At 38.5% G+C, this 12710-nt stretch overlaps 1 protein-coding gene across 2 annotated transcripts in view; it reads right to left on the bottom strand.

Annotated features, from left to right (window-relative positions):
• Positions 1–12710, bottom strand: part of LOC133168420 (neurexin-1-beta-like) — a 107039-nt gene that overhangs the window by 15492 nt on the left and 78837 nt on the right. For both annotated transcript variants that reach the window (XM_061299972.1, XM_061299974.1), the window contains one exon: positions 7826–8007. In XM_061299972.1, the coding sequence (XP_061155956.1) occupies positions 7826–8007 (182 nt within the window). The remainder of the gene's footprint in view (positions 1–7825; positions 8008–12710) is intronic.

The raw sequence follows: 12710 nt of genomic DNA on the forward strand, positions 1-12710 counted from the left end.
CCGGTTTGATTTGGGGTCACTTCCGGTTTACCTGAGGTCACTTCCGGTCTATTTGGGGTCACTTCCGGTCTATTTGGGGTCACTTCCGGTTTATTTGGGTCACTTCCGGTTTAATTTGGGTCACTTCCGGTTCGTCTGAGGTCACTTCCGGTTTATTAGGGGGTCATTTCCGGTCTAAAAAGGTCACTTCCGGTACATTTGGGGTCACTTCCGGTTTGATTTGGGGTCACTTCCGGTTTACCTGAGGTCACTTCCGGTCTATTTGGGGTCACTTTCGGTTTGATTTGGGGCACTTCCGGTTCATTGTGGGTTCATTGGTGGCACTTCAGGGTCATCCAAGATGGCCGCCACACTGGAATTGGGGGTCAAGGGTTGAATTGTGTAAGCATAGTGGAAGTGGGGGTGAATGGGAGTGAATGTGGGAAGAATAAGGTGAATTAAGTGAATAAATTTGGAATGGGTTGAATCGGTTGAAAAATGTAGAAATGAGAAGGGAAAAAGGAATTGGGTGTGAATTTCAAAATAAAAGATGTGAAGTTTTTGGTAAGTGGGAAGTTGTGGAATAGGTAGAAAAATGATGAACAGTTGAAAGTTGGAATGGGTTGAATCGGTTGAAAAATGTAGAAATGAGAAGGGAAAAAGGAATTGGGTGGGAATTTCAAAATAAAAGATGTGAAGTTTTTGGGACGTGGGAAGTTGTGGAATAGGTAGAAAAATGATGAACAGTTGAAAGTTGGAATGGGTTGAATCGGTTGAAAAATGTAGAAATGAGAAGGAGAAAAGGAAATATTGGAGAATTGGGTGTGAATTTCAAAATAAAAGATGTGAAGGTTTTGGTAAGTGGGAAGTTGTGGAATAGGTAGAAAAATGATGAACAGTTGAAAGTTGGAATGGGTTGAATCGGTTGAAAAATGTAGAAATGAGAAGGGAAAAGGAATTGGGTGTGAATTTCAAAATAAAAGATGTGAAGCTTTTGGTAAGTGGGAAGTTGTGGAATCAGTAGAAAAATAATGAACAGTTGAAAGTTGGAATGGGTTGAATCGGTTGAAAAATGTAGAAATTAGAGTAGAAAAACGAAATTTTAGAGAATTTTGGTTGAATTTCAAAATAAAAGATGTGAAGTTTTTGGTAAGTGGGACGTTGTGGAATAGGTAGGCAAAAGATGAACAGTTGAAAGTTGGAACGAGTTGAATCGGTTGAAAAATGTAGAAGTTAGAGGTGAAAAACGAAATTTTGTGAAAATTTGTCGGAATTTTTAACGTGAAAACGAGAAATTTTCGAATTTGGGAATTTTGGGAATGTCGAGAATCCTTCCGAATGTGATTAGAATGTGCTGAATGATGTGAATTTCAAATTGGAACGACGTAAATGTGAAATGTCGAATGTGCCATTGAGAATGAATGGGGAAAAATTTGTCGGAATTTGGGGAATTTTGCGGAAACGGAAAATTTTCGGAACGAGAAAAATGGAAGCGCTCATCGCGTGAATATTTGGAATACGTGAAAAGTGGAATGGAGTGAATCGGATGAATTATGCGGAAGATGAAACTGGACAAAAAAGTGTGGAGAATAAAAGAGAATAATAATAATAACTAGAATTTTGCAATTTCTGGAGAAATTGCGTGTGAAGGCGAAATGTATGAATAACTTTTTCGGGGAATGCTGCCGAACGATGTTGAAACGTGTTGAATTACTTGAGAAATGTAGAATATTTGGAGAATTTGTGGTGAATTTCAAAATTGAAAGTTTGGAATATTTGGTAAGTGGGAAGTTGTGGAATAGGTAGGCAAAAGATGAACAGTTGAAAGTTGGAATGGGTTGAATCGGTAGAAAAATTTAGAAGTTAGAGTAGAAAAACGAAATTTTGGAGAATTTGGTTGAATTTTAAATTTGGAATTGTTGGTAAGTGGGAAGTTGTGGAATAGGTAGGCAAAAGATGAACAGTTGAAAGTTGGAACGGGTTGAATCAGTTAAAAAATGTAGAAGTTAGAGCAAATGTTGAATCCCCATAGAGAATGAATGGGAAAATAAAAAAAAGCAATTGCGCCAAAATCTTTCTAGATTTGGAACAAAACCAAAAAAAACGGCCTCAGGAGGTTCACTTTTGGGGTAAAAATGTTGAAACGGGTTATATCGGACAAAAAACGAAGACGTAAGCGCAAATGTAGCTATTTGGGGCACTTAGTGTTGAAATAAGGTCACTTCCGGCTTGATTCGGGTCATTTCCGGTCTAATTTGGGTCACTTCCGGTTTATTTGGGTCACTTCCGGTTTAAAACAGGTCACTTCCGGTTTAGCTGAGGTCACTTCCGGTTTATTTGGGGTCATTTCCGGTCTAAAAAGGTCACTTCCGGTTCATTTTGGGTCACTTCCGGTTTGATTTGGGGTCACTTCCGGTTTACCAGAGGTCACTTCCGGTCTATTTGGGGTCACTTCCGGTTTATTTGGGTCACTTCCGGTTTAATTTGGGTCACTTCCGGTTCGTCTGAGGTCACTTCCGGTTTATAAGGGGTCATTTCCGGTCTAAAAAGGTCACTTCCGGTACATTTGGGGTCACTTCCGGTTTGATTTGGGGTCACTTCCGGTTTACCTGAGGTCACTTCCGGTCTATTTGGGGTCACTTCCGGTTTAATTTGGGTCACTTCCGGTTCGTCTGAGGTCACTTCCGGTTTATTAGGGGTCATTTCCGGTCTAAAAAGGTCACTTCCGGTACATTTGGGGTCACTTCCGGTTTGATTTGGGGTCACTTCCGGTTTACCTGAGGTCACTTCCGGTCTATTTGGGGTCACTTTCGGTTTGATTTGGGCCACTTCCGGTTCATTCTGGGTTCATTGGTGGCACTTCAGGGTCATCCAAGATGGCCGCCACACTGGAATTGGGGGTCAAGGGTTGAATTGTGTAAGCATAGTGGAAGTGGGGGTGAATGGGAGTGAATGTGGGAAGAATAAGGTGAATTAAGTGAATAAATTTGGAATGGGTTGAATCTGTTGAAAAATGTAGAAATGAGAAGGGAAAAAGGAATTGGGTGTGAATTTCAAAATAAAAGATGTGAAGTTTTTGGTAAGTGGGAAGTTGTGGAATAGGTAGAAAAATGATGAACAGTTGAAAGTTGGAATGGGTTGAATCGGTTGAAAAATGTAGAAATGAGAAGGAGAAACGGAAATATTGGAGAATTGGGTGTGAATTTCAAAATAAAAGATGTGAAGTTTTTGGTAAGTGGGAAGTTGTGGAATAGGTAGAAAAATGATGAACAGTTGAAAGTTGGAATGGGTTGAATCGGTTGAAAAATGTAGAAATGAGAAGGGAAAAGGAATTGGGTGTGAATTTCAAAATAAAAGATGTGAAGCTTTTGGTAAGTGGGAAGTTGTGGAATCAGTAGAAAAATAATGAACAGTTGAAAGTTGGAATGGGTTGAATCGGTTGAAAAATGTAGAAATTAGAGTAGAAAAACGAAATTTTAGAGAATTTTGGTTGAATTTCAAAATAAAAGATGTGAAGTTTTTGGTAAGTGGGACGTTGTGGAATAGGTAGGCAAAAGATGAACAGTTGAAAGTTGGAACGAGTTGAATCGGTTGAAAAATGTAGAAGTTAGAGGTGAAAAACGAAATTTTGTGAAAATTTGTCGGAATTTTTAACGTGAAAACGTGAAATTTTCGAATTTGGGAATTTTGGGAATGTCGAGAATCCTTCCGAATGTGATTAGAATGTGCTGAATGATGTGAATTTCAAATTGGAACGACGTAAATGTGAAATGTCGAATGTGCCATTAAGAATGAATGGGGAAAAATTTGTCGGAATTTTGGGAATTTTGCGGAATCGGAAAATTTTCGGAACGAGCAAAATACAAGCGCTCGTCGCGTGAATATTTGGAATACGTGAAAAGTGGAATGGAGTGAATCGGATGAATTATGTGGAAGATGAAACGTGTCAAAAAAGTGTGGAGAAACGTAGAGAATAATAATAATAATAATAATAGAGAATGGTGTAGAATAACATATGTGTGAAGGCCTTCGCCTTCACACAATAATAATAGAGAATGGTGTAGAATAACATATGTGTGAAGGCCTTCGCCTTCACACAATAATAGAGAATGGTGTAGAATAACATAAGTGTGAAGGCCTTCGCCTTCACACAATCATACGTGTTTAAACCCTTTCGTGCAAAATCATGATGTTATTCCTCAGTGTTTTTTTGCTTCTTCTTTGACATTAAAGCAAACCCCCAAAACAAAGCACTGCCATGTACAATATCTTGCAAGAAGTCAGTTTGGAGAGCATGAAAGAATTACCTCAGTGCTTGTTCTGTTTTGCTTTGGCTTTAATCATAACTGTTGAGAATTTCTTTCCCATTTCTATGCAACCACTAACAATGTGGAAATGTTTCTTAAAACATAGCCAGTGCAGTTAGTTATTATAATAGCAAGGGAGATGTTAAAGGTCCAATTTAAACACTCACTTAGGCTAGCAAGTCTGGTTTAACAAAGCACTGCACATTTGCAATTAAGTATGAACTGGTCCAATGTGCATCGAATCGAGTCCGTAATTTTGTGTTCGACTCAATTTAAAACCTGCACTTTGCCATGGTTGAGGAAGAACAACCTACTACATTATTATATTACATTCAGAAAATATGAAAAGTAATACTGGGAAAAAAATACATTGTTCCGCATTTGTTAGTAAGTTCGCAAATTCATGAAATGATTATAAAGTTGCCATCACAACCAACGATTGTTACACAATTCTAACATCTCACCCTGTCTGACTGTGTGGAAATAAAACCGAGAATTCTTCACTTAATGACTCGGAATAGTTGACATCTGATCTTACTTTAGCTGAAACAGCATTGATTTTCCTTGTGTTAGCCTTAAGGCTAAATAGTGGCAGTGGGCTGCTATTAGCGCCGCGCAAATGGGGTTATTCCCAACACGGATCTCTTCTATAAAATAAGTGTGATTTCCCCCAAAAAATCTATGTAACATGGATGTGGTTATCTGGCTGATTTGTGAAGGCAAGAATATATTTTCAAATTCTGTTCCTTGAGTCTGCTTCAAAACTGGCAATTGCTGAAACGAGGCTTTGTCCCGAGCTTCTACTTGTATTGTTGAAGATAAACACTGTATGGTAATTCATCTTCTTTTTTTTTTTTTTTTTTAAGATGGCGCACAATTATTATTTCTTTAATTTAAATCTTCAATAAGCACTGTAAAATGATCAATTTTTCACATGTGTACAAAAGTATGTACACAGGTCCACTCCACAACGTTAAAAAGCCAGAAGAATAAAAATTAATGTCCTGTTGCTCATGCTCAAATCTAGCTAGGTTGGATAGAGTAGCTTGCCAAAGGCATTTTATCTTCTTTTTTTTCGCTTGACTCAGTGAGATTACAAAACAAGTCCCAAAGGACCTTTCAAGTGCTGGCAAAGCAAAACTACCACACTCTCGTCCAAGCGACCCCAAAGAGCGGCTTTCTGCCATGACATTCATTTGCTCCCCTTTCTCTTGAAGAATCTACTTGAATCGGCCCATAGGAGGTGTGAGACGAGAAGCCGCATGATGTCTGCGGCCTCGACTCTCGTGGCTAAGCGCTCTGCTTGCATCAACTTGCCTGCAGCAAGCATATTGAGTTGCTGTTTCTATGACCACACTTCAGACTACAGCACCTTTGAAATACTGCAAAGGCTGATAAAGCTTGGCCTTCTTTCTTGGTTCATATTCCAAGTCACCAAATACAAATCTGCATCAGTGGTGGGTACCACTCAGAGCGCTTTTATCTCTTGTAATCCCAAAGGAACACTGAAATACATCTTCATATCCAACACGCGCTAATACGAGGGACCCGCTAAATAAATCAGCTTCTTTGAATCCCAACTGTGACCAAGCAAAACACATTTCTTTCCAAAGGACGAAAGAAATTTGATACTCCAAATTTTCTCCCGAATTGAGTCGCTTTGACTAAAATGACTGGAGCTCTGACTGCTATCAGTTGTATCTGAGTGCTTCGCTCGGCAAACCTCACACTCGGTGAATTCCTTTACTGTCTGAGCATTTAATAATATGTCAATGTGTCAAAGTGGTTGAGTGCAGCAAATTGGCAGACACGAGAGAAAAAAATAAAAAGACACAAGTTCTCAGTGTCTAGGAAGAGAGATTTGATCTCGGGGCGGGGCAAAAAGGAAATAATGTCATGTTTGCAAAAGGAGAACCGCAGTTACATATTAACGTCAAATCCAATACTGTTTCAGGGCATTAGAGAATAGTTTTTCTAATGGATTGCGGACCACAAACTGGTGGTATAAAACAGCAACCGTGAAAGTGCGAACTGGATAAGCAATAATAGCATCCAATATTAAAATATCCACTGGACTGGAAGCCACATTAAGCAGCTGTGATTTTAATTATTACACCACTCGCGGACGTTTGACAGCTCTTTCCTCTGGTTTTCATCACGCCGCATCTGTCCTGGGGCTACGTACTAAAAAGGCTGATCTCCCTCCAGAACAGACACATTTGATGACAGCTGCTGAGGTGTTGCTTGTTTCGCTGACAAATGATAGAGTTTATTATCAGACAAATCTTGTTTATTTGAGAGTGGCAATATTCATATTGGAGTATTGACTCAATATTTGTATGACTTCCTTTGTAAGCCCACCGATGAAGCGGTTCCGTTTACCAAGGCCGTTCATACCTTGAATTGTTATTTTCCCGTTTCTCTATTGAAGGCTTCCTTTGCTATGATTTCTATCTAGAAGCCCTCTGGGAAATTGCTGGCCGCCTCGCAGATAACCGACACGTGTTGCAAATTGGCACGTTTCTTGACTCGATGAAAAATAAATAAACTTACAAATGCTTGAGCGATTGATGTCGGACTAATGTGGGGGAGGGAGCCTCTCGTGCGCTGGTAGGAGGGCGAGAAGAAGGGTGTCTCTCTTCGCTGTCTCCAAACATGGAGACATTTTCTTCACGGCGCTCGCCAAACAAAGTTAGCGTCTCTTTTTCTGAGGCCAGACTGAGTCATGTACAAATTTGCTATATTTGTTTCAACACAAACTGATTTTCTAATGATGGCAGCCATCCGTTTTCCACTGAGATTGCGCTCCTCAGCACTGTCATCACTTGCCTTATGCTCGCTATTAGCCGTGACGGATTGGCTAATTTGATGGCAAAACAAAACAATAATAGCAACAGAAAAGTAAAAGCGGGTTACCTGTGGGGACGGGACAGCTTGGATTTGGCGGAGATTGTGGAAAAATGTCATACTACACTGAAGGCAAAAACTATCTTAACACAGGTAAACATTAATATTCAATTTTTTTTTCACTTTTAGCCGGTACAAATATTATATCAGTATCTTATTTGCTTATAAACAGGCATAAACTAAAAATAAAAAAATGATACACTATCTGGTATTATTATCTTCATCTTGACGTTTGACATTCAAGGCCAAAGATGAGCAATTCTAATGCTTTACAATTTTATTAAGTATTTAACATTGTCAGCTTTGAATCTATTAATTCAATCCATGATGCCTTGTTTGTAGAAGGTGATAAATCCATTTTATGGTGGTTTCAGATGAGACACAACACTGAATTATTAAAGAGCCAGGCTTAAGAAGTAAGCTTGGTTTGCTCGCTTCATTTTGAGCCACTCACAAATGCGTTCAAAGAGAATCTAAGAGATACTTTAAAAATAAAACTGTAAGTCTAACGACAAATCTTTTCATAATATTCACAATGAGTGTTTTTCCTCACAACTGTAAAATACTATTCGTCGAGAATGCTGATGAATAAAGGCGACCTTGTGGTGACAGAATATTTTTGAAGTACTTACTATGTGCAGCTGGAGATAGTCGCCGAGCCCATGGGTGCTCTCCACGCGAACCAAGATGGCGTCCTTCTGCAAGCTGCTGAAACCCACGGCCAGCCGGTCGGCCCGGGTGCTCGGCCGCTCATTGGGCGCCCAGGTAAACGTGATAAGCGCGCCTCCTTTCCCGAATATGTATGTCGTTCCAGCTGTGGGTGGAAAGAGTAAACAAAACCGCTTTGTTTGTTTCCTTCATTCTGACAACCTTTTTTATTTCTTTTTAGGTGAGCTCCAGCAAGTGCTTTCACAAATTCACCAGCCACAACATTAGATACAATAGACTGAGATTATTCACAAGTCCTATTAATATTCAGTTTTGCTGTTCTTTCATCTTGGTGTTATTTTTCACCCATTTACAGGTGATGCACAGTTGGCTTTCTTTTATCTTTACATATGGCAATTATAATTGTTTTTAACACAATTACGTTGAGCTGAGAATGAGTTATAGTGTTGAATATTTTTCTTTTAATTATATGGCAACGATAAGGTATTTTCTTGACTTGTAAATTCCCCTGCGTCCGACTGCCTCAAGCTGTCTTGTTTTAATTATCTTTAGTTCACAGCAGCTATTTTCACATCGCAAAGCAATTCTTATATTTTCTAATTTGTGTCATATATTTGAAGGTTTAATTACTGCTTTGTTGATGTTAAATTCTTCACACTTTTGTGGCTCTTTTACGATTCCTTCGCTTTTATAAATGCTCAGACAGTACGGCGGAAATGCTCGTTATTATGTTGTAGTGCTTAAACAAGCGTTTGAGTCTGTCAGATGGATATTTTTCAAAAGGTGAATCAATAAAGCGAGGCGGGAAGTAACACTTGAGAACTAATTGAAGCTTCAATTCAATGCATGAAGATTTAAGTAGTCTTCAGCACGGTGTAATGGCCAGTTGCCACAAAGGTTCCTTATTGATAGCGGCTAACTGCTGCCTGATACTCAAAGACCTCCAAAGGCTTGAAAATTACTTTGTACTGACTTTGAATTTAATTAGAGGGCAGGTTCTCACACTGTGTGGTTTTCTTTTTTTTCCCCTTACATGCTAATCTTAATTAATATCGCGGATTTGCAGTCAAATGTGAGTCTGCGACATGATGGAGTCGCAGTAAGTGAGCTCTATTGCTTTCTTTCTTGGACTGAATGTAATCTGCATCTGGCCTCACTATGCTCTCCATTTGATTCAGTGAAATCACTGTTCACTTTTTTTTTTCTCCACTTCAGACTGCTTTGAATTATTCACACAATCTTACATTCCTGCTGGGGCATGTACGTAATTACTATAGTGTGGATGAAATGCTTGAGTTTCACGTCCTGTTCAATTTGTAGCAGCAATATAGTCATCTCAATGTAATATTTTACTGACAAGACATGGATTAATTAAATGAATAAAATGCACATATTGTTGATTAATTTCTTCATTTTTAATTTATCATTCTTATTTTTTTACCTTTTACACATTTTTGTTTTACTAATTAAATTAATTTACTATTATCATTATTAATTTCTTTACTCACTTTTACGGTGAGTGTGGACACAGACATAAATATAAAAATGTTTTCTAGAGGTGACAGGCACAGAAAATGGAAATCACAACACCACTCTTCAATTAACTTTTTTTTTTTTTTTAAAGGCAAAAGTCATCCATAATGTTTTTTCTGTTTACTCCTCTGAAATTACCAACCCCAATGACCCAAACCCCAAATCCTCTCGGTCATGTTAAAGTGACCGTCAGTCATGCTTTCTCCATTTTTCCAAGCCTTTACTTCAAAGCATGTGTGTTTGACTTAAGACACGCATTTACACTTTTGCTTATTGAAGTACTAAATCCAGTGAGACAGCGAGTCGCTTGCATCCAATGCTTAGCGGCACATATCAATCTTACGTTTCAAAAACACATCCCGGCAAACTTATTGCTTAGAGTCACAACAGCTCCACGGGTAAATGACTACCAATTCCCGAGATGCATTGGAACAAATACAAATGTATGCACAGGCTAAGTGTTATTGAGAAAGGATGGATGGCTATAACAATTGCAGAGGAGAATTTTATAGACTTGAAATTGATGGCACAATGCTATTGTACATCCAAAATCCTTGGTTACATGCATCTTAAATGTGATAAATCAAGTAGGAGACAGTAAATTCCAAATTCACATGCAAATTTCATGCATGATAAATGCAAATTTCATGTATGATCAAATTGACATGTCCCATTATAACTCAACAAACAAACAGCATTGGAAAAACCCCAGCACTTGCCTTCAGGCTTGGGGGAGGTAAATACCGTATATAATGGAACAAATGTGCACACCAAAGCTGGCTCCTACACATGTAAAGCATCACCAATCTAATCCCAAGTGTGAGCTCATGCTTGGTAGCATGCGTCACACGCACGTCGTAAGACTCATCAAGTGATGGACTCATCTGGATTTTACAGGAGCCGTCATGCTCTAAATAATTTGCTCCAAATACCCTCAGTTGCTACGTCTGTAACATTATGGATGTGTTTCTGCGCCACGTTGCATTGACTACCCACTCAAAAATATTCCGTCCTTTGTGCTCTCGGCCTAGTGAGTGCACAACAGGCGAGGCAATGAGCGATAGGCTACGCGCGCTGGTGGTAATTTGCATCACGCCTCACTGTGATGTGAAGACAGGAAAATAAAAAATAAACAGAGCTTCCTGACAAAAACAACCAGATGATTCCAGCATCTCAAATGAGCGACTGTTGGCTTGTGCAGATGTTTTATGTATGGGATAAAGTTAATAATGAATCATTCAAAATAAAAATGGCATGAAAACAAACCACCAAGACTTTGGGGCATTTTATCCAGTCCTTGAGACTTGATTAGATCAGTGATTTCGCACTGCTGTGCTGTGTAATTTCACTTAATTGGTCTAAAAATAATTTTTCTTTCCATTTGCCATCAATGCTCTACTAAAAATTATACCACAGTACCAAAGATTTGCAAACGTCACATGATCAAACCCAGGAAATTGCTTAGCAGTAAAATGGTTGCACCCTGGGATGGATGGCAAAGTATTAATCAGAATGCCGTTTCGAGGCACAATAAATATATTATCCTCAAGAGAATCTATGACTTGATTAAGATTGAGAAACACCAAATTTCAAATTTACAAATACCACCTCTAAAATAACAAGACTCCATTTCGATGGCCACTGTCAGGGTGGTATAAATTGAACACTGTGTATAGTACCGTAATTTTCGGACTATAAGTCGCACCGGAGTATAAGTCGCACCAGCCATAAAATGCCCAAAAAACTGAGAAAAAAAACATATATATATATGTATATAAGTCGCTCCTGAGTATAAGTCACCCCCCCCACCCAAACTATGAAAAAAAACGCGATTTATAGTCCGAAAATTACGGTAAATATTTGATGATTGTGCTTGCAGCAGCGTCGAACTGCACTGCAACACACTTGAGTTTTTAAAATAGTATTTGTATTAGATGCTAGTGCATATTCACATAAATGAGTGCACTAGGGTTTAAAAAGAAACTATTTTTACAAGTCGATAAACTTCCCCTAATGACCTATCAGTCCCCAGCAGGGTTAGAATGATAAAATAATCTACAGTACACTGTGAAATCATTATGCAGAAAACAGAGCAACACAGAATTTAATAGGAGGTAAAAAAAAAAAAAAGCTGATCGATTAGAAATATAAACACACATTAAACTCGAAAACTGTGAGTTAATTCTTGAGATTTATGGAGAGATATTAAGTCCGAATTTGTCGTCTGAGTTATGACATTTGAAGCCCACGTCTTTCACGCTCTATTAAATTTGGCTCAGTGAAATGATGAAAATGAATAGTTCAGCCTGAAGCCTGACAGAGAGGACATATGCTAGTCACTGGAAACGACGGAGTAAGAAAGTGGCTTTGGCGAAGCACATCGAGGTCTTCAATTAAGGGCTCCACGGAAGATCTGATAAGATGATGTGGCTGGTCCACAAACCTTGGCTGCGTAATAGCAAAATGATTGTTTGGGGTCATATCTGTTAGGTGCAAACACTCAAAGGATGTGCTTTGATAATCATGTTAACATACTCCTAAACTTCACTTTTTAGCCTGTAAAAATGAAATCCCGAGATGCTGCGTTGCAATTGATAAGGGATTTAATATTTACTTTTATTGGAACACAGGAGTCTCTCCTTATCTCACATAATTCCCCCCCCCCCTCGATTTTATTATTGTTTTTATGAGATTTTTTTATTTATTATAAATGCGGCTGGCGCAGCACACCCAATTGTCTGCAAAGGAAAAAATAAAATAAAATGACCTCTAACTAGCAGACAAAAATGTCAAATTTAATTTGGATAGTATTCTCCGTGCTTTTACACTGTCTGCTTGTTCACCTACTGTTGCATCAAGGGCCACTCGGGGGTTTCGTCATAATGGTTTGAAAATGTTGCCTTTGTGAGAAAGGACAACCTATATACTCTTTGTGCTTTCGACAGTACATCTTGCAGGCTTGAAGGGGAAAAAAAAATCTTGCACTGCTCTCCCTTTCAGCCAAAGCAAACACAATCCTACTCCTCTTTTATTGGAATGGGCCAGCCTCTTAATCGTCCTCATTAATGCAAATGCCAGACCTCAGTAGACATTTCAGATACAAGACATTTCCCTGGAGTGCATCAGAATAGTTTTTTCTTTTTTAATGACAGATGATATGCCCATGTTTTAAATGCTGGAAGCCTTGTTTAGTTTATTATTTTATTATATTTTATATTAATATATTATTTTATATTATTTTAGTATTGCATCATAGCAGAACCAATTCAATGTTCTCCACCTATAAACATGCAAATCCTGATTTTTGAATCTTTA

Source organism: Syngnathus typhle, linkage group LG15 (assembly GCF_033458585.1).
Source record: "Syngnathus typhle isolate RoL2023-S1 ecotype Sweden linkage group LG15, RoL_Styp_1.0, whole genome shotgun sequence".
Lineage (NCBI taxonomy): Eukaryota > Metazoa > Chordata > Actinopteri > Syngnathiformes > Syngnathidae > Syngnathus > Syngnathus typhle.